This window comes from Pantherophis guttatus, chromosome 2, assembly GCF_059756535.1.
Source record: "Pantherophis guttatus breed Tessera chromosome 2, ASM5975653v1, whole genome shotgun sequence".
Classification (NCBI taxonomy): Eukaryota; Metazoa; Chordata; class Lepidosauria; order Squamata; family Colubridae; genus Pantherophis; species Pantherophis guttatus.
The window spans coordinates 258,705,938-258,727,694 of NC_142064.1; the positions used below are offsets into that span (position 1 = coordinate 258,705,938).

The window sequence follows — 21,757 nt, forward strand, 5'->3', positions numbered from 1 at the left end:
TTTTTTCTTCATCTTCTTTTATTTTTTTTATTTTTTTTTATTTTTTAAGACAAACAAACATTTAATACATCAGTCATCCCTTCTCTGTGACATCTCGTGTTATCTTCCAAAATTCTTCGTCTTCTTCCATAAGTTTTTTCTATCTTGATCTTCATCCAAACCATTATAACAATTCATTGCTAAAACAATATTCTAGTCATCAAGTTTTTATACATAATTATAAAATTAATCATTTATATCACTTTTCCAACCAACGATAAAAATAATTCCATATCTTGAAATATTCTAACTCTTCCCTATCCTTAATCATCAAATTTAATCTATTCATTTCTGCACAATCTAAAAAAAAAATTTATTACTTACTTTTTCTTCCAAAGGTATTTTCTCTGCTTTCCAATTTTGAGTATAAATAATTCTTGCAGCTGTTATTACATGTATAATCAGGTAAATATTCTCCTAAGGCTTTTTCTTCTTGTAGGTTCTTCTAGTGATAAACAAAAGAACTGAGGGGAAATCTGAAGAGAGGAAGGAATTTTTGAAACTTTTGGGCCTGGCTGTGGTGTGTTTACATCCCTTGGCTGAGCAGCTGGTCAGAGGGGCTCTGCTGCTGCCTTTTCAACTGGTGCTTATTCTTGTTGACTTTGGGTTTTTAGCCTCGGGTTTTTAGCCACAAAGTAGTCAATCCTGTGAGTCTGAATTCTGTTACCCTTGACCGGGAGCATTGCGAAACCCAGCGAAACCAGTTAAACGGGGGTTAAACGATTCCACTAGAGAAAAGGGGAACAAGCAACGGGCTGGTTCTTATTTTACCGCCTGCCAATCTTGGGGGTGGGGGGGTAAGTGGGTGAGTTTGAAAGCATCTTTGCAGCTTCAGAGGCCAAAACATGTTTACAGCATTCCCAATTTCTACTTATACAGGCAGTCCTCGACTTACAACTGTAAGTCATTTAGTGACCGTTCAAAGTTACAACATCGTTGAAAAAAATAGAGTTAGGACCGTTTTTCACACTTACGACCTTTGCAGCATCCCCATGATCACGTGGATCAAAATTCAGACGCTTGGCAACGGAACAGGCTCATATTGATGACATTTGTAATGTCCCAGGGTCGTGTGATCGCCTTTTGTGACCTTCTGACAAGCAAAGTCAAATGGGGAAGCCAGATTCACTTAACAACTGTGTTACTAATTGGTCAACTACAGTGGCTCACTGAACAACTGCGGTAGGTTGTAAAATGGGGCAAAATTCCTTTAACAAATGTCTCACTTAACAACAGAAATGTTGGGTTCAATTGTCATAAGTCGAGGATTACCTGTAATAACCTCTTTTCTGAATTCTTTGCCCCACAGCAAAGTGGCAGAGCGATTAGAACTAAAAGCTCTAGAACTAAAGACTTTTGCCCTATATAGTCCTCAATTTATGACTACAATTGAGCCCAAAATTTCTGTTGCCAAGTGAAACAGTCGTTAAGGGAGTTTTGCCCCATTTTATGACCTTTCTTGCCATGGTTGTTAAGCGAGTCACTGTAGCAGTTAAGCTACTAACATAGTCGTTAAGTGAATCTTTCTTCCCCATTGACTTTTCTTGTCAGAAAGTCACATGACCCCGGGACACTGCAACCGTCATAAATATGGGTTAGTTGCCAAGCATTTAAATTTTGATCACATGACAATGGGGGATGCTACAATGGTCATAAGTGTGAAACATGGTCATCGCTCATTGTTTGAATGTTGCTATAACTTTGAACGGTTCACTAATGAAATGTTGTAAATCAAGGACCACCTATATAAATCAGCCACCAAGCCTCTGAATTTTGATCACGTGAGCGTTTCGTAAGTGTGAAACCCGGTCATCGCTCATTGTTTCAGTGCCGTTATAACTTTGAACTGTCACTAAATGGCATGTTGTAAGTCGAGGACTACCTGTATAAATCAGTCACCCAGCCTCTGAATTTCGATCCCATGAGTGTGGGGAATGCTGCAACAGTCATAAGTGTGAAACCCGGTCATAGCTCATTGTTTCAGTGCCGCTATTACTTTGAACCGTCACTAAATGAAATGTTGTAAGTCGAGAACCACCTGTATAAATCAGCCGCCCAGGCTCTGAATTTCGATCACGTGTGCGTGGGGAATGCTGCAACGGTTGTAAGTGTGAAACCCGGTCATCGCTCATTGTTTCAGCGCCGTTATAACTTTGAACCATCACTAAATGGCATGTTGTAAGTCGAGGACCACCTATATAAATCAGCCGCCAAGCCTCTGAATTTCGATCACATGAGCGTTTCATAAGTGCGAAACCCGGTCATCGCTCATTGTTTCAGTGCCATTATAACTTTGAACTGTCACTAAATGGCATGTTGTAAGTCGAGGACTACCTGTATAAATCAGTCACCCAGCCTCTGAATTTCGATCCCATGAGTGTGGGGAATGCTGCAACAGTCATAAGTGTGAAACCCGGTCATAGCTCATTGTTTCAGTGCCGCTATTACTTTGAACCGTCACTAAATGAAATGTTGTAAGTCGAGGACCACCTGTATAAATCAGCCGCCCTGCCTCTGAATTTCGATCCCGTGAGCGTGGGGAATGCTGCAACGGCCGTAAGTGTGAAAACTGATGGTGTCGGGTTTTTTTCAGTGCCGTGGTGAAGTTCGAACGGTCACTAAACGAACGGTCGAGGAGAACCCGTCAGCTGTGTGTCCTGCCTCTCTAGCCAAGGGTGGTGTTATAAACTTTAGTTTATAAACTATTGTAAACTGAACTAAAACCATCGTTAAGTCAACGCTCCTCAGCATAACACAGCCGGCCCTGTTGTGTGATTCACAGGCGCTCCTGAGGAACTGTTTCGTGTTCCTAACACGAATAGTTTTAAGCGGTGGAGAGTCTGGACGTTGCGCATATCAAGCCCGCCCATAACAAACCCATTTCCACACTGAATTTTGTGGCGTTCCTCTTTTTCTTTTTTCGCCACATGAGAGACTGGAAAAGCTGAGCCTTTCAAACTCTCTGGCAGACAGAGCTCCTCTTGCATCTTGAAGGCGGAGGGCTTGAAGGCGAATGCGTGTGACCTTTCCTTTCCCCCACGTTTGTGTTTATGCCGCAGCATTTAGACAAGCTGGATATCTGACCGTCTCGGGCTACTCCTGTCTCCCACACATCTGATACTCACTCCCCTGTCACACGTCACATCCTGAGTCAGGTGTTACTCACTTCAGTTGGGGAGTACGTCTCTTTCTCTCTCTCTCTCTCTCTCCCATTTGCATGAAACAGTGCCAGTGTCCTGACATTTTTATTTTTATATTTTTATTTTGTTGCTTCTCTTCCTGGAGGGAACCGAAGGAAGGCAAGAGAGACTTCTGCACCGACTCACGGAGACTACCGACTCTGTATGCCAAGCTTCCTAAAAGGTGAGTGGCTTCAGTTGATATCTCGTTTTTATGAGAAGTTTTTTGCAAGTTGCCTTGAAGAGGGTTTTCGCTCTCAAAAGAGGGCTGTCAGTCATTGTTAAAGAATAACTGACACGATGTTTTCCTCCGGTGATCGCACGCCTTTATCAGTAAAAACTATTTTCAGTGTGCCTTCCACAATACATGCTTGTTCATTTCTTTTCATTAAACAAGTGAAAAGAAGGATTAGGGGTGACAGGAAAGCAGTGTTCCAATATTTGAGGGGCTGCCACAAAACAATAAAAAGAGAGGAAGGAATCAATTTATTCTCCAAAGCACCAGAAAGCAGGACAAGAAACAATGGATGGAAACTAATCAAGGAGAGAAGCAACCTAGGAACTGAGGAGAAATTTCCTAACAGTGAGAACAATCAACCAGTGGAACAACTTTGCCTTCAGAAGTTGTGGGTGTTTGAACATGGGAAGCTTTTAAGAAGGGACTGGATAATTATTTGTCGAAAATGGTATGTAGGGTTTCCTGCTTGATCAGGAGATTGGACTAGAAGAGCTCCAGGGTCCCTGCCAACTCTGTTATTCTGTTATTTATAAATTATTATATATATCTAGTACTACATTAATATGATTTACATTATAAAAGAGACCCCCCCCCCAAACTTATCACCTTTTGTATATTTTATGCACTGGATATTAAACTAGCTTAAATTCTTACCGGTTTTTAATCTAAAGCACACTTCCATAGATAACAGTATTACGTTTTGTGCATTCTGTATAATCTGTGCCAGCTCTTAGCAACCTCACAGATTTCTTGTTTACTTTTCCATCCCCGATAAATAGAAATAGACATTGGAATGTTTTCCCCACGTCCCAGTCGGTCATCTTTTTATTTTTAAATTTTTATTATAGTTCAAAAAAAAAACAACACAAATGTATAATAGTTTTTCTATCATGGTGTAACATCACCAAATATCCATGTATATATACACCAATAATCAGAAAGTAAAAATAGGAATTATTTACATATTCTTATATACAAATTTACATTTCCAATACTTATTGATTACCATAATTATACCATCATCTATAATTATAATCCAACATTATCCTTTATCTCTCTCCTATCGTTTCTGGATCCAATCATACCACATGTTCCAACTACTATAAAAATCTGAGTCTCTTTTACCCTTGATCAGTTTTGTAAGTCTGTCGGACTCCACACATTCCATAATTTTATAAATTATTTTTGAGTCCGTTGGTAAGTCCTCATTCTTCCATTCTTGTGCGTCCCAGTCGGTCATCTTGTGTGCACCCCTGGTAAGTGCTCACTCCACTTTGCAGACAGAGTTTCCTGCTGGAAACAGGGGGTTGGACTAGAAGACCTCCAAGGTCCCTTCCGACTCTGTTATTTTATTGTACACCATTTTAAAACAGTTCTTCTGCGGGATATATTTTGCGTGTGAGCAGCTCTCACACTTGGTAAATTTCCAGCTTCTAGGCTTCGCTGCCTTTTCCCAGCGGATATGAATATGTGTTTTGGAGAAGGGCACAACGTTAACAGATCTGTTATTTTCCTTCAGTCCCTCCCTCTTTCCAGCATTCAAAACACACAGGAGAAAAGGGGCACCCCAAGTAGCACAGGTAGGACTGGAACAGGCAGGTACCCCACCCCTCCGAGACTTGCATGCCAGGGTTCCTGCAAGTGACATTTTAAAAGGAGGTTGGCTTAGGCACCTCGCTTCCATCCTCATTTGGTTCCATTTCTTAATATCTGGGGTTTTGTAGACAGAGTTTAGAGTCTGGCAGGTGCACCACTAAAGCTGCACATGTTATTACAGGTAGTCCTCGATTTACAACCATTCATTTAGTGACCGTTCAAAGTTACAACAGCACTGAAAAAAAATGACTTATGACCAGATTCTTGGGGACCATATCAGAGGTGGGTTTCAGCAGGTTCTGATAAGTTCTGGAGAACCGATAGCGGAAATTTTGAGTAGTTAGGAGAACCAGTAAATACCACCTCTGACTGGTCCCGCCCCCATCTATTCTCTGCCTCCTGAGTCCCAGCTGATCGGGAGGAAATGGGGATTTTGCAGTATCCTTCTCCTGCCACGCCCACCAAGCCATGTCACGCCCACCAAGCCACACCCACAGAACTGGTAGTAAAAAAAAATTTAAATCCACCACTGGACCATATGCTGACTCTGTAAACCACTTAGAAAGGGCTGTGTGAAGCACTGTAAAGCGGTATATAAGTTTAAGGGCTATTGCTATTACTATTTTTAAGAGCCATGGTGGCGCAGTGGTTAGAAGTCAGTATTACAGGCTGACTTTGCCCACCGTCAGGAGCTCGATCCTGACTGGCTCAAGGTTGAATCAGCCTTCCATCCTTACGAGGTGGGTAAAATGAGGACCCAGGTTGTTGGCGGACAATAGGCTGACTATGTAAAACTGTTTAGAAAGGGCTATGAAACACTGTGAAGCAGTATATAAGTCTAAGTGCTATTGCTATTTTTCACACTTATGACCGCCATAGCATCCCCATGGTTACGTGATCAAAATTCAGATGCTTGACAACTGATTCATGTTTATGACGGTCGCAGTGTCCTCGGGGAGGGGTGTGTGTCACGTGATTCCCCCCATTGGCGGACCTTCCGATAAGCAAAGTCAAGGGGGAAGCCAGATTCACTTAACAACCAAGCTTACTAACTTAACAAGTGCAGTGATTCATTTAACAAATTGTAGCCAGAAATGTCGTAAATGGTCCATTTTTTTTTTTTTTTTTGGCCAAAAGTGTGATTGGACACACAAGGAATTTGTCTTGGTGCATATGCTCTCAATGTACATAAAAAGAAAAGATACGTTCCTCAAGAATCATAAGGTACAACACTTAATGATATTAATAAAATGGGGTACAATACAATTCACTTAACAGATGTCTTGCTTAGCAACATAAACTTGGGACTCCATTGTGGTCGTAAGTCGAGGACTGGCTGTGTTTTGTCAACAAGCATGTTGCAAGCATTGCATTGGAAACATGTTGGCACTGTTCCTCTATTTATCAGTAAAGACAGAAGGTAGGTAGATCTAGATTTTCATATCCACATTACATTGTTTTCATTGCAATTGTGAAAGTATCATGGTAGGTATTGATTGTGTCCCTTTCAGGTAACTTTAACTACTACTTGATCCTCGGTTTTCACAGGTAGTCCTTGACTTACAACCACAGTCAAGCCTAAAATTTCTGTTGCTGAGTGAGACCGTTGTTAAATGAATGTTGCCTCATTTTACGACATCTTGCCACAGCTGTTAAATGAATCGCTGCCGTTCTTCAGTTAGTAACACAGATGTTAAATGAAATCTGACTTTGCTTGTTTGGGGGTGAAATGCTCCCGGTTTGGACCGGATCGCCCGATCCGGTAGCAATGGCGGTGGGTGATTCGGAGAACCGGTAGCAGAAATCCCTGCCAGCTGAGCTGAGCCATGCGATCATCAGAAGCCTTTTTTTTTTACTTTTAAAAGCATTTTTTTTGTACAAATGCTTTTAAAAGTAAAAAAAAAAAAGCCTCTGATGATCGCACGGCTCAGCTGGGATCGTCAGAGCCTTTCAAAAGCATTTTTTTTTTTTACAACCTCTTCGGCCGAAGAGGTTGTAGAAAAAATGCTTTTAAAAGAAAGGGAAAAAAAAGTTGGCCACGCCCACCCAGTCACATTATCCCCCACCAAGCCACGCCCATAGAACCGGTAGTAACCAATTTTACATTTCACCACTGGATCGCATGACCCCGGGACGCTGCATCCGTCATAAATATGAACCAGTTGCCAATCGTTTGAATTTTGATGGGGATGCTGCAATGGTCTAAGTGTGAAAAACACTTAGTCAGTGTTGTTGTAACTTCGAGTGGTCACTAAATGAATTGTTGTAAGTTGAGGATTACCTGTAATTTTTTTTTTTTTTAAATGTAGTGGGGCCATGTACATAGCGGCGGGAGCGTTAGAAATAAAATATTAGTTAGCGTGCATACGCAGATAGCATGCATATCAGTGGCTTTAAAGTAATGGGAAGGGTTTTTTTTTAGAGTGCTTAAAGTTGGGGGAGCAGTAGAATCCCTTAAAACAGTGTTTCTCAACCTTGGTAGCTTGAAGATGGGTGGACTTCAACTCCCAGAATCCCCCAGCCAGCACTGCTGGCTGGGGGATTCTGGGATTGAAGTCCACCCATCTTCAAGCTTCCAAGGTTGAGAAACACTGCCTTAAAACTCCCACCCTCCATGTTTTTTCTTATTGCTCACAGAATGACATTGTTAATGGATGTGTGTTGACCCTGCAAATTCAGAAATGACCCGTTTAGCTGTTTTGATTTAGTGCTCTGAAGGATCTGTCAGGGGCATCTATTTATTGGGTCATTTTAGAGATTTATTTTAGGCACTGGTGCTCCTCCACTTACAACCACAACTGAGCCCCAAATTTCTGTGGCTAACCACGAGGCAGTTGTTAAGCGAATTTAGCCCCGTTTTGCAATCTCTCTTGCCACCGTGGTTCAGTCGGCAAGACGGCCGTTAAGTGAATCTGGCTTCCCCATTGAAGATAGCGAAAGGTGACCCCCTAGACACTGCAACGGTCATAAATGTGAGACAGTGACCCCAAGACATTGCAACTGTCCTAAAATACCAGTCAATTGCCAACCTTCCAAATTTGGATCATGTGGCCCTGAGGATGCTGCAACAGACGAAAGTGTGAGTGTCGCTTTTTTTTAGTGCCGTTGTAACTTACAACCGGCACTAAATGAACTGTTGTAAGTTGAGGACTACCTGTACTTTTCAAAAAAAGCCCTTATTGTGGGTTATCTCCTCGGCCGAATTCCCCACTGTGGCTGCTTCTTCTTCTTCTTCTTCTTCTTCTTCTTCTTCTTCTTCTTCTTCTTCTTCTTCTTCTTCTTCTTCTTCTTCTTCTTCTTCTTCTTCTTCTTCTTCTTCTTCTTCTTCTTCTTCTTCTTCTTCTTCCTCCTCCTCTCCTCCTCCTCTTCCTCCTCCTCCTCCTCCTCTTCTTCTTCTTCTTCTTCCTCTCCTCCTCTTCTTCTTTCTCCTCCTCCTTCTTTCTTCTTCCTCTCCTCCTCCTCTTCCTCCTCTACTTCTTCTTCCTCTCCTCCTCCTCCTCCTTCTTCCTCTCCTCCACCTTCTCCTCTTCTTCTTCCTCCTCCTCCTCTTCTTCTTCTTCTCCTCCTCCTCTTCCTCCTCCTCCTCCTCTCCTCCTCCTCTTCCTCCTCCTCTTCTTCTTCTTCCTCCTCCTTCTCTTCTTCTTCTTCCTCTCCTCCTCCTCTTCTTTCTCTTCCTCCTCCTCCTCCTCTTCTTCTTTCTCCTCCTCCTCCTTTCTTCTTCCTCTCCTCCTCCTCCTCTTCTTCTTTCTCTTCCTCCTCCTCCTCCTCTTCTTCTTCCTCTCCTCCTCCTCCTCCTCCTCCTCCTCCTCCTCCTCCTCCTCCTCCTCCTCTTCTTCTTCTTCTTCTTCTTCTTCTTCTTCTTCTTCTTCTTCTTCTTCTTCTTCTTCTTCTTCTTCTTCTTCTTCTCCTTCTCCTTCTCCTTCTCCTTCTCCTTCTTCTTCTCCTTCTCTCCTCCCTCCCTCCCTCCCTCTCTCTCTGCTCTTACGCGCTCTCTCACTCTCCAAGGACCGGGCCACCCGTAGCCGCCCACGCCTCGCGCTCAGCCCGCGGGGCTTTTCTGCCGCTCCCTTCGACGGAGGAGGGACCGGCTTTGCTTAGGGAGCTGCGGCGGCTGCTGCTGCTGGTGGCGGCGGACGGGTTGCGCCGGAGGAGCCGCCCGCCTGGCACTCGGGCGCTCCTGCTGGGAGGCAGCGGGGCGGGAGTGTCGCCGGCCAGCCCGCGAGAACCGGCCGGGGAAGGTGAGCGAAGGCCGAAGGGCAGCGCTGCCCCGTGTCGTGGCTTCCTTTCCTTTCCCTCCCTCCCTTGATCTCTCTCTCTCTCTCCCTCCTTCCTTCCTTCCCTCCTTCTCCCCTCTTTCTCCCTTTCTCTCCCCCCTTTTGGGGGCTCCGGAGGTACTTTCTTCAGTCTCTTTTAATCGGCTGATTTCCCACCCTCCCGTCCCCTTTCCTGCCGCTTTCTGACCGGGTAAAGCAAAACGCTGGAGTGACACCTGAAACAACGACCCCGCGCGGACTTTTGGCGCTCCAATTAGCCCCCTTGAAGGGGGGTCCCGAAACGAACACCCACCTCCCCAATTTGTCTTTTAGGACAGCGGGTCCTCAAATGAGCCCCTCACACACAGACACACACACACAGACACACAGCATTGGTGCGTGCACACATGCTGTGGAGGGGAGGGGGGGGTTGTTGCTGGTGTTAAATACTTTTTTATTTTATTTGTTTTATTTCTCAAGCACATATAAGATAACAGATAAAATTTGAATACATGAAAAGGATACCAGTAAAAAAGGGACAGTAGGACAGGGACGGTAGGCACGCTGGTGCGCTTATGCACAAACCCCTTACAGAGGTCTTAGGAATGGGGTGAGGTCTACAGTAGACAGTCTAAGGTTAAAGTTTTAATTTAAAAAAAAAATTTTTTTTAAATTTTTTGATTTATATGCCGCCCTTCTCCAGAGACTCAGGGCGGCTTACAAGGCGTTAAGCAACAGCCTTCATACTTTTGTATATTTTATACAAAGTCAGCTTAGTGCCCCCACAAACCGGGTCCTCATTTTACCTACCTTAGAAAGGATGGAAGGCTGAGTCAACCTTGATCCTGGTGAGAATTGAACTGGCAGTAATTGCAGGCTAAATACTACCTTTGAACAGTAGCATTAGTCTGCTGCGCCACTCAGGCTCTAAAGTTTTGGGGATTTTGGGATGAGACCACAGAGTCAGGTAGTGCATTCCAGGCATTGACCTCTCTGTTGCTGAAGTTGTATTTTCTGCAATTGTTGGACTACAGCCCCTATCCTCCCCAATCTCATATTGCCCCCTTTACCCCCCTCCCCCAGAGCAGGCTTCCTTAATTTCTTTTCTTTTCTGTCTCCATTTTTCTGGCTTCCCTCGCTTAGTTTTGTATTTTAATTCCTCGCCCTGTCGCTATTTGGCTCTTTTCTCCACTCAAAGGCAGAGAGAGCAGCTGAATTATAGTATCCCCAGAGCCAAAATGACATTTTCATGCCCCCTTGAGGCTCGTGGTCTCTTCTCCACCACACAAGGAGGAGGGGGAAAAAAAATAAAATAAAGACTTCAAGGTCCCCTTTGGGGATTTTTCCCAGTTTAGGAGGCTGGTTGGTTAGTTCCTATCTCCTTGCCTGCAGCTTTGCTGGAGATTCCCAGCAAGCAGATCTTCTGGTCCCTGGCCTGCCACTGTTTACACACGCTGGGCATTCCTCTGATTTTGGGATGGATGGATGGCCTGGATGGAGAGGGCTGCAGGGGGGTGGGGGGAAGCTCTCCAGATGGATGGCTTAGCATCTGCTGGCAGTGCCAGGATGACAAGGAAAAGCGATGGCGTTTGGCACGGAAGTGTATTTTGAGAAAGAGAGAGACCGAAGAAGGACGGCTTGGAAAGGGCTTAAGAGCCAGGTCTTTTTTTCCCTTCTCTATTTTCTGCAAGCGGCGCTCTCGATTTACATCTCCACCGAGACATAAGCCAGAAACGCATCCCTGACCTTTGGCTCTCCCTTGGGCTGCAAACAGAGTTTGGAGATTTAACTCTTTTTTCCCCCTGCCTGGTGGCCTCAGCTGACAGGATTAAACTCAGGCAGGGGCTGCTAACTTCTGCGCCTCCCGGTGAAATTTTAATAATACAATTGTGCTCTCTGCTTTAATATTTAAAAAAAACAAAACAAAAACCAGGAGGCCTAGAAGACATTTTCCAACTTCCAGGAAATTCTCACTTGTTTGATTTCTGGAGGGAAAGGTGACGTAACAGCTGAAAGGCTTGGTAGTTTCTGTCTAGAGGCACCGATTAAAACTGGGATGTACTTTTGTATTGTTCTGTGGACCCAAGACTCTGGCATGCCAAGAGCTGCCCTCTAAAAAGTAGTGGGTGGCCCAGAACAATAACTAAATACATTCCATTTACATTCCTTTCCAGCCTGTTCCGTTTCCTCCTCATGGTGTGGATAATAAAATGCTTGTGTACCACCAGCAGAGAACAAGTGCACCACAAAGAAAGAGTTTTTTAAGTGACTCAAACAAGCTAGCCAAGCTGTGTATTTTGCAGGGCCCCGGTCAACTTACAGATACTCAACATGAGGCATTCATATCCTGCAGATTTTTGGAGAGTCTGCCAGATTTTTAACCAACGATACTAAACTCTTAACCGCAACATGCGTGTAATTGAGAACTGATGTGATGTGGTTGTGGATGGGGCTTAAGGACTAGAGTCCAGATCTCCATTCAGAAATGGAACTCAGGAATCTGAGGCCGGTCGCTTCTCTCGTTTAGTCCCTAGCCCATTGTTTCCCTGTCTTGGCAACTTCCAGATATGTGGACTTCAGTTCCCAGAATTCCCATCAGTAGCCGTGCTGGCTGTAGAATTCCGGGATTTGAATTCCACACACCTGTGAATGGCCAGGATTGAGTGTCTATGGAGCTTCTCAGTCATCCAGGTCATGGTTGTCCCAAAGCTGCTTTTTCAAGAGGCAACTAGCCTTTCTGGTTTTTCTTTGAAGATGTTTCACTTCGCACCCAAGAAGCTTCTTCAACTCTGACTGGATGGTGGGAAATGGAAGGATTTATACTCCTTGCAGACAGCTGGTCGTTTGCATTCTTTTAGCAAATCATTGAGGCCACTTGGAGGTTTAAATTAAAAGAATGCAAACGACCAGCTATCTGCAAGAAGTGTAAATCCCTCCATTCCCTACTATCCCGTCAGAGCTGAAGAAGCTTCTTGGATGAGAAGTGAAATGTCTTCAAAGAAAAACCAGAAAGTCCAGTTGCCTCTTGAAAAAAGCGTCTTTGGGATGGCCAGGATTGAGAAACACTGTTCTAGCTGGATCAAAAGGAGCTTCCCTCCTTCTTACAGAAGAAGACAAATGGCCTGGTTCAGACATTGCACTAAGCACGAATTAGTTTAACTATGATTCCTTCAATAAACCACAGTGAGGGGGTCTTTGATGCTCTCTGAGCTTGGTTGTTTTCTTGCAGACTTTTCATTACCCAGATTAGGTAATGATGCCACTAGCACTGATAATGTTGACTAATCTGGGTAATGAAACGTCTCAGGGGTGAAATGCTACCAGTTCAGCCCATTTCAGCCGAACTGGTAGCGATGGCGGCAGGTGGTTCAGAGAACCGGTAGTGATTGCAGCACGAGACTCCGCCCACCCTCCCAGTCGTCATTACTTCCTGGTTTTAACCAGGAAATAACCTGTTTTTTACCCTCTGCACATGCACAGAAGGTTTTGCACATGTGCAGAGGGTCCGCGCACGCACGTGACAAACCAGTAGGGAAGGTAAGTAGATTTCACCCCTGAAACGTCTGCAAGAAAACAACCAAGCCCAGAGAGCACCGAGGATGTCTCGTTTCAACCCTGAGCTACAGACGTTCTCCTTTATTGATAAACCGACAAGGAAAAGCCGTTGGATTTGCACGGATCGCCAAAGAACAAAAATAGGTCTCTGTACAATATTGCGGCACAGCCACGCAGGTGTTAGTTTCGACAGCTGACCAGGGTCAACCACAGCTCTCCTTAACCAAGTGCCCTCTGGAGAAGTACGAGTTCAACTTCTAGAAGCCCTTGTGACATTACTACTTGTGGGCCTTGACGTACCACACACTTGGAGTGTACCTATAAGACTGGTAAAGGACTTGTTTGCGTAACTCAGCCTTGCCTTAGGTTTTTATAGATAAGAAGAATTCCATAATAATTGACAAGACAAGCTGGCATGTCCAAGAGTGTTCTCCTCTCAGCCAGTTTACTGCGTTTCTGGACTAGATTTGGATAAATATCTTTTCTTCTTTGTGGGCCAGGAGAAAAACATGGATTGTTCTGTCTCTTGTCCCCCTTTTTAATTTTGACTCATGGGAAATGAGAAAATTGTGTTTCTTTGCTGCTTGCCCCCCTAAAATCATACGCCCAGCTGAGAAATTCACTCAGTGACCCCTTTGCTTAATAACCAAGTTGCCAGAGCTAATTGTGGTCACTAAACAAGCACCACCTGTCTTATATTCTGGGCCTATGCTGCATGTCAAACCATAAGCTGTTGTTTATAAACCATTGTGGTTGGGTTTTTTTGCACGCAAAATTCCTACAAAGAACCAAACAAGCCACAGGGTGGGAAGCTAGTTGTATATATGAACTTTAGTTGATAGATTAAATCTTCATACGTTTTCTGTGGAAATGTAGACCTCCTTCAGCTAGGGACCCTCTGGTTTTAAATGGGGAGAACAGCCCCAGACCGAAGTGATGCACCGTTCCTGGTTCCCATTAGGTGGCATTATTTAACATAAGAGGTTTTGGGGAAGCCAGATTCAAACAAAGGTTGTAAAATGGGGCAAAATTCATTTCATTTAACAGTTGTCTCGCTTAGTAACAATATTCTAACTGACTAGCTTTGTGTAAGGCACTAAAAAACCCATTCAGCCTGAATTTGGGATAACCCATTTGCTGGGGCGATTGTTCTGTTGGATTTTGCTTTTGTTTTGTTTTTTAATTGTTCCTTTTTAATCATTACTGTGGTTATTTTATTGAGCATTAACCAACCAGGATTGTGTGTTGATAAGGTGGCTATACACAGGTAGTCATTGACTTACAATCACAATTGAGCCCAAAATTTCAATTACTAAGTGTTCTGCCCCAGCTACGGACCCCAAAGAACGCAGCACACACAACATACAAACCTTAGTTTACTAATTAAAGACTACTAATGAGCTTTCTTAGTAGTTTGAACACAAATACAGTTTAAATCAGTCTTTTCTGAACAACGGCTGTTAATTTAACTTCATTAACAGCCGACAAGAATCCAAAGAATAATAACTCAATTCTGAGGTATGGTATTTCAGATAACCGTAATCTTACTGTGGTTGGCAGAATGCCCAGAAGCAATTTGCAGGAAAACTGACAAGAGAGAAACAAGAGCCGAATCAAATGTTTCTGGAATCGACATAAAGGAATATGAACAAAGTTGTTTCCTGCAAATTGCATCAGTTCGTTGTCCTTCCTTAAATAGGCTAGGGGAGTGGCCAATTAGCCCCAAGCCTTAATCTCAAGGAGACTTCCTCCTGAGGAGCCACTCCTGCCTTTTAACAGCTCTACGCGCTCGTGCATCAAGAAGAGGCTCCCCCTCTTGTTCCTCTTCACTTTTGGGAGCTTCTGGAGGTTCTGAAGGCCCTGGCTGAATCTCCGCCACTGGCACCACATCTTCTCCAGCCTCCTCATTGTCTGGCTCGAGCGCCAGCTGCACAGGCTGCTGGCGCAGCACCACACCAGCCTCCTCGCTGTCGGAATCAGCTACTAACTGCACAGGCCGCTGACGGGCCACAACACTAAGCGAGACAACTGTTAAATGAATTTTGCCCCATTTTACAACCTTTCCTGCCACAGTTGTTAAGTGAATCTGGCTTCCCCATTGGCTTTGCTAGTCAGAGGATCGCAAAAGGTTTTCCCATGATCCGGGGACATTGCAATTGTCATAAATATGAGTCATTTGCCAAGCATCGGAATTTTGATCATGTGACCACAGGGATGCTGCAACGGTCCTAAGTGTGAAAAATGGTCCCAAGTCACCTTTTTTCAGGACCACTGTAACTTCAGACAGTCACTAAATGAACTTTTGTAAGTAGAAGATTACCTATACATACAATATATAATAAATATATAATATATACATGTTCATACCAGGGGGAGAAATGCCTTCAATCACGCTAAAGTCTTTTTGGGAGGATTTAAGTGTGGAAGCAGCCAGCATAATTTTAGAAGAGACACCCTCTTGTCTCAGACATGCTGGAGTCAGAGATTGTGATTGTCATGTTCAGGTCCACCCAAGAAGGGTAGGCTAAGCTTAGAACCATCTTCTCCCAACGTCTGAAGATAATCTGGCTCTGTTTTGGCCTTGAGGGGCCGATGTAAAATGCCCACTAGGCAACTAAAATACCAGATTGAATTAAGATTGCTGGGTGAGTGGAGAATAGGATAGGATAGGATAGGATAGGATAGGATAGGATAGGATAGGATAGGATAGGATAGGATAGGATAGAATAGAATAGAACAGAACAGAACAGAACAGAACAGAACAGAACAGAACAGAACAGAACAGAACAAAATAACAGAGTTGGAAGGGACCTTGGAGGTCTTCTAGTCCAGTGATGGCTAAAATTTTTGCCATTGCGTGCCAGGAGCGGGGGGCAGGAGGTCGTGCGTGCATGTGCCCATACCCATAATTCTATGCACCCTGCCCCCCACGCATGCATAGATGACCCCCACACACACTCCCCACGCTCCTGGCACGCGATGGCACAGTAGGCCCGTTTTTTGGTCTCCCCAGCCTCCAGAGCCTTTCTAGGAGTCTGGGAAGGGGGAAATGGCCTTCCCCCCCGCCCCCAGAGGCCCTACGGAGGCCAAAAACAACCCATTTGCTACCTTCTGGTGGGACCGGAAGGCCCGTTTTTTGCTCTCCCCAGCCTCCAGACCCTTTCTAGGAGTTTGTGGAGGCCGAAAATGGCCTGTTTGCCAACTTCCGGTCCCACCGGTTGTCCAACATCTTCTTAAAAACTCCCAGTGTTGGAGCATTCACAACTTCTGGAGGCAAGTTATTCCACTGATTCATTGTTCTAACTGTCAGGAAATTTCTCCTTAGTTCTGAGTTGCTTCTCTCCTTGATTAGTTTCCACCCATTGCTTCTTGTCCTGCCCTCAGGTGCTTTGGAGAATAGTTTGACTCCCTCTTCTTTGTGGCAACCCCTGAGATATTGGAACACTGCTCTCATGTCATCCCTTTTTGATTTTGAGTCACACAGTTATTTATTACTTTCCCCATCATTCCCAGCTCCACGGCACATCTATTAGATTGTGTATCAGAGCGTAATAGAAAAAGAAGAAGAAAAAATAATACTGATAATGAGTGGAATATAATTCCGCTCGAAATGTTTTCCCACTTCAGATGCCAAGACTCCGCCAAATAATTTTTGAATTAGCTTCTGGAAGGAGTTGCTGCTTTGGACTGATTCCCATCGTAAGAGCAAATGGATGGACTCCTTGCAGGCCAGAAATTTGTATGACTCTTTCCCAGAAGAGAGACAATTTAGAGGCAGGGTAGGGAGCGTAGCTTGAACAAGTCCAGTTGTCCCAGCTTTCTAAGCATCTGTCTTCAGGCTTTGCACAAAGTCGGCAGCTGGCCGATGAAATAAGGGGGCCTCTGAGTTTCTACACAGTGCCACTCAGCTCCCTTTTTTCTGCACGTACAGGTAGTCCTCCACTTACAACAGTTCATTTAAGTGACCGTTCAAAGTTACAACGGCACCAAAAGAGGGACTTATGACCAGTTTTCACACTTAACGACTGTTGCAACATCCCCATGGTCGCGCGATCGAAACTCAGATGCTTGGCAAGCGCTTCATATTTATGACGGTTGCAGTGTCCCGGAGTCACGTGATCGGCTTTTGTGACCTTCTGACAAGCAAAGTCAAACGGGGAGTCCAGATTCGCTTCAGAACCGTGTTATTAGTTTAACAAAAGTGGTGATTCGCTTAACAACTGTGGCAAGAAAAGTCGTAAAATGGAGCAAATTCACTTAACAAATGTCTCACTTAGCGACATAAACTTTGGGCTCCATTGTGGTCGTAACTTGAGGACTACCAGTATTTGAGTTTAGGAATCCAACAACACGCATAATCAGAGTAACATCGTGCAGCGTGAAGTGTCTCTGTTCAGGCTGGAAGCCAGCACTGCCCTTTCCCAGGAACTCTGTCTCTTTCCCCTTCCTTGGAGTGAGTGTGTTTTTCTCTTGTTTTCTCAAAAGAGTCCACAAGCTGAACCTATCCGCCCTAACTCTGCTAATGCCTCTCCTGCATGTGGATGACACTGTTTAATTACATCGCCACTGGTGTCCACATTAATAGGTAAAGGTTCTCCTCGCACATATGTGCTAGTCGTTCCCGACTCCAGGGGGCAGTGCTCATCTCTGTTTCAAAGCCGAAGAGCCAGCGCTGTCCAAAGACGTCTCTGTGGTCATGTGGCCGGTATGACTAAATGCCAAAGGCGCACAGAACGCTGTTACCTTCCCACCAAAGGTGGTCTCTATTTTTCTACTTGCACTTTTTTTACGTGCTTTCGAACTGCTAGGTTGGCAGAAGCTGGGACAAGAAATGGGACCTCACCCCGTTACGCAGTACTAGGGATTCGAACCGCTGAACTGCCGACCTTTGGATCAACAAGCTCAGCACCTGAGCTACTGAGCCACCGCATCCCATTAAAGAAAATAGCAAAAAAGCAAGGTTTTCTTTCCACTCTGGAAAGCCAAGTTCTTACAGTGCCTTTTCCTACTCTTTCCCTGTACAGGTAGTTCTCGACTTACGACCACAATTGAGCCCCAAATTCCGTTGCTAAGTGAGACCGTTGTTACGTTTTGTCCCATTTTACAATCTTTCTTGCCACAGTTGCTAAGTGAATCACTGCAGTTGTTAAGTTAGTAGCTACAAAAAACCTTGGTTACATAGGGAAAACCTGGCTAGAAGAAAAACATATATATATATATATATATATATATATATATATATAATATATATAATTAATATAAATAATATAATATAAAAAGGGACATGGTGGCTCAATGGCTAAGACGCTGAGCTTGATCAAAAGGCTGGCAGTTCAGCAGTTCGAATCCCTAGTGCTGCATAACAGGGTGAGCTCCCATTACTTGTCCCAGCTTCTGACAACCTAGCAGTTCAAAAGCATGTAAAAAATGCAAGTAGAAAAATAGGGACCACCTTTAGTGGGAAGGTAACAACGTTCCGTGCGCCTTTGGTATTTAATCATGCCAGCCATATGATCACAGAGACGTCTTCGAACAGCCCTGGCTCTTCGGCTTTGAAACGGAGATGAGCACCACCCCCTAGAGTTGGGAACGACTAGCACATATGTGCAAGAGGAACCTTTACCTTTATATTATAATGTTTTATAACTGGTGAGCCAGCGGTGTGCTGCAGCTGCTGAAAAAGCCAACAGAGTTCCATTAGTGAGATTCCAATGGCACAGTACCATTAATTATGGCTTTCTCTGTCCATCCTTGAGTTGTTGGGGAACTAGATAGCACGAAACTGGCTCTCCCTGTTGCCAGTCCTTTTCGTGCCTCTGTTATTTCTATTCTCAGTCATTAGCAGTCACTTGACTCCCCTTCAAAATAGTGATAGACGAAGCCTGGCCCATTTGATACACCTTGAGGCTGACTGTGCATAGTGTTGGAGTAAGGAGAGAAATACCACTTCAGCACCTGCACAGCTAATGGAGTCTTTGGGATGTCTCCTTCATGAGTCAAGCAAAAGGTGAAGACAACCTCCAAAGGCAGAATTACAAACAGTGATATCACAAACAGGGAGTGTTTGTGGCATGATTTAAGTGCAAGCAGGGACACGGCCAGATAAAAACAAGCCACAATGCCAATATCAAGGATCTGGGTAAACAGATATGTCATTAGCAAGTACTGGAAGCTTCTGAGGCTCAGCGCCAGCCACAAATAAGCAAACAGGGAGTTCCATAACTCAGGCACTTATATGAGGAATGGCTCTTCTGGATTCTTATTTGGTGAATCATGAGCCAATGTGACAGTCTCAAGAGGAACATATCCATCAGGACTGGGGGCGATAGGATAGCCTTGGCAACTCCTTAGATATTAGATATAATCTAAGGGGTTGCCACAAAGAAGAGGGGGGTCAATCTATTCTCCAACACACCTGAAGGCAGGACAAGAAGCTGATAGAAACTAATCAAGGAGAGAAGCAACCTGAAACTAAGGAGAAATTTCCGAACAGAGAACAATTAACCAGTGGAACAACTTGTGGGTTCCCCGACACTGGAAGCTTTTAAAGAAAGGACTGGACAGTCATTTGTCAAAAATGGTATAGGGCCGTGATGGTGAGCCTATGGCATGCAGAGCCCTCTCTGTGGGCACGCGCGCTGTCGCCCCAGTTTAGCCACCTGGTTGTCGGGTTTCCAACAGTGTGTGCATGCACGCTGGCCAGCTGGTCATCAGGTTTCTGGCGCTCGCGTGCACATGGACAAACTCACCTTCCGGTTTGGGCACTCTGTGCCTAAAAGGTTCGCCATCACTGGTAATACGGTTTCCTGCTTGATCAGGAGATTGGACTAGAAGAGCTCCAGGGTCCCTGCCAACTCTGTTATTCTGTTATTTATAAATTATTTATATATGTCTAGTACTACATTAATATGATTTACATTATAAAAGAGACCCTCCCCAACATATCACCTTGTGTATATTTTGCGCTTTAAATATTAATCTATTTTAAATTCTTACTTCTTTTTAATCTACAGCACACTCCCATAGATACAATATTACATTTTGTGCATTCTGTGCCAGCTCTTAGCCACCTCACAGGTTTCTTGTTTATTTTTGCATCCCCGATAAATAGAAGTAGGCATTCGAATGTTTTCCCCACGTCCCAGTGGGCCATCTTGTGCACCCCCTAGTAAGTGCTACCAGGGGTGAAATGCTCCCGGATCGGACTGGATCGCCCGAACTGGTAGCGATCTTGGCTGGTGGTTCGGTGATCCGGTAGCGATGGCGGAGCGAAGCTCCACCCACCCACCCGGGTGTCATTACTTCCTGGTTTTAACCAGGAAGTAATGTGTTTTTTACGTTCTACGTATGCACGCGGAACGTATGCACCCTGAACTGGTAAGGCAGGTAAGTAGATGTCATCCCTGGTGTGTACCCCATTTTGCAGACAGAGTTTCCTGCTGGAACATGTGTGTGTGTGGACTAGAAGACCTCCAAAGTCCCTTCCAACTCTGTTATTCCATCTTTGAGGATGTTCAAGTACCGTACTAAAATGTTGTTCTCCTCCATCTAGATGTTGAGTCCCCTCCAGAAGTGCGGCTCGGAAGGTTGTCTCCTAGAATGTGACTTCCTGCCATGGCACCGGAGCGGCCTTCGGAAGCAACATCAGAGCTGTGAGGATCCGGAGTTGAGGAACGACTGTGAAAATCAGGAGAAACCTTCCACCCCAAGCATTCGTTTAGATGACACCGAAGTGGTCAACTGTCCTCAGCTCCCGCTTCAAGACCCGGGAGGGTTCTGGCGCTCTCGAAGCGAGGGACGTTTGGATCAACAAGGGGCACCATGCCAAAGGGGGACTGAGGAAGGGGACAAAACAGGAAGTGGGTGGAGCTTGCCGTCCCCCAAATCTTTGAGGAAAGAGCGGCAACTGGGCGAGAAAGTGGCAGCAGCAAAGCAACACCTAAGGAATTTCTTTGGAGGATCAAGCAAAGTCAGTGGAACTTCTTAATGCTTTCTTACTAACCCTCTTACTAATGGTCTGTAGAGATTCTCAGTCATCCAGATCACGGCTGTCCCCAAGGTGCTTTTTCAGGAGGCAACTGGACTTCCTTGTTTTTTCCTTTGAGGGTGTTTCGCTTCTCATCCAAGAAGCTTCTTCAGCTCTGACAGGATAGTGGGGAATGGAAGGATTTATATTCCTTGTAGACAAGCTGGTCGTTTGCATCCTTTTAGAGGGTCATTGAAGCACTTGGACGTTTATCTGTGTCCTCACTACTATCTGAAGTAGTGCAAATGGTTCCTGTAGTCTGCAATTTTTCCTCCTCTGGAAATCCATTCCTACTCCCACACCATTCAAAGGGTGTTCATCCCAAATTGGATAGCTAAAAGTCTGTAGAGATTCTCAGTCGTCCAGGTCATGATTGTCCCAGAGGTTGTCCCATGCCTGCTTTTTCAGGAGGCAGCTGGACTTTCTGGTTTCTTCTCTTTGAGGATGTTTCACTTCTCATCCAAGAAGCTTCTTCAGCTCTTGACAGGATGACCAACTGTCTGCAAGGAACATAAATCCTTCCATTCCCCACTATCCTGTCAGAGCTGAAGAAGCTTCTTAGATGAGAAGCGAAACGTCTTCAAAGAAAAAACGGAAGTCCAGTTGCCTCCGGTTAAGCTAATTCGTGCTTAGTGCAATGTCTGAACCAGGTCGTTTGTCTCCTTCTATAACAGTGTTTCTCAACCTTGGCTGCTGGACGATGTGTGGACTTCAACTCCACTCTTCAGCTAGCTCTGCTGGCTGGGGAATTCTGGGAGTTGAAGTCCACACATCGTCCAGCAGCCAAGGTTGAGAAACAGTGTTCTATAAGAAGGAGGGAAGCTCCTTTTGATCCAGCTAGAACAATCCTGGCCATCCCAATCCTGTTTCT

The 21,757-nt window shown here is 44.7% G+C and overlaps 1 protein-coding gene across 4 annotated transcripts in view; it reads left to right on the forward strand.

Moving 5' to 3' along the window:
• Positions 1–21,757, forward strand: part of LOC117667867 (regulator of G protein signaling 3-like) — a 57,530-nt gene that overhangs the window by 10,869 nt on the left and 24,904 nt on the right. The window contains exons 2-3 of one of the 4 annotated variants that reach the window (XM_034421487.3): positions 3,325–3,402; positions 20,413–20,829. In XM_034421487.3, the coding sequence (XP_034277378.1) occupies positions 20,413–20,829 (417 nt within the window). In that variant the 5' untranslated portion in view covers positions 3,325–3,402. Of the gene's footprint in view, positions 1–2,951; positions 3,403–6,174; positions 6,473–9,040; positions 9,291–20,412; positions 20,830–21,757 lie in introns of those variants that run through there. The other 3 variants (XM_034421486.3, XM_034421489.3, XM_034421488.3) reach the window with 3 other exon arrangements.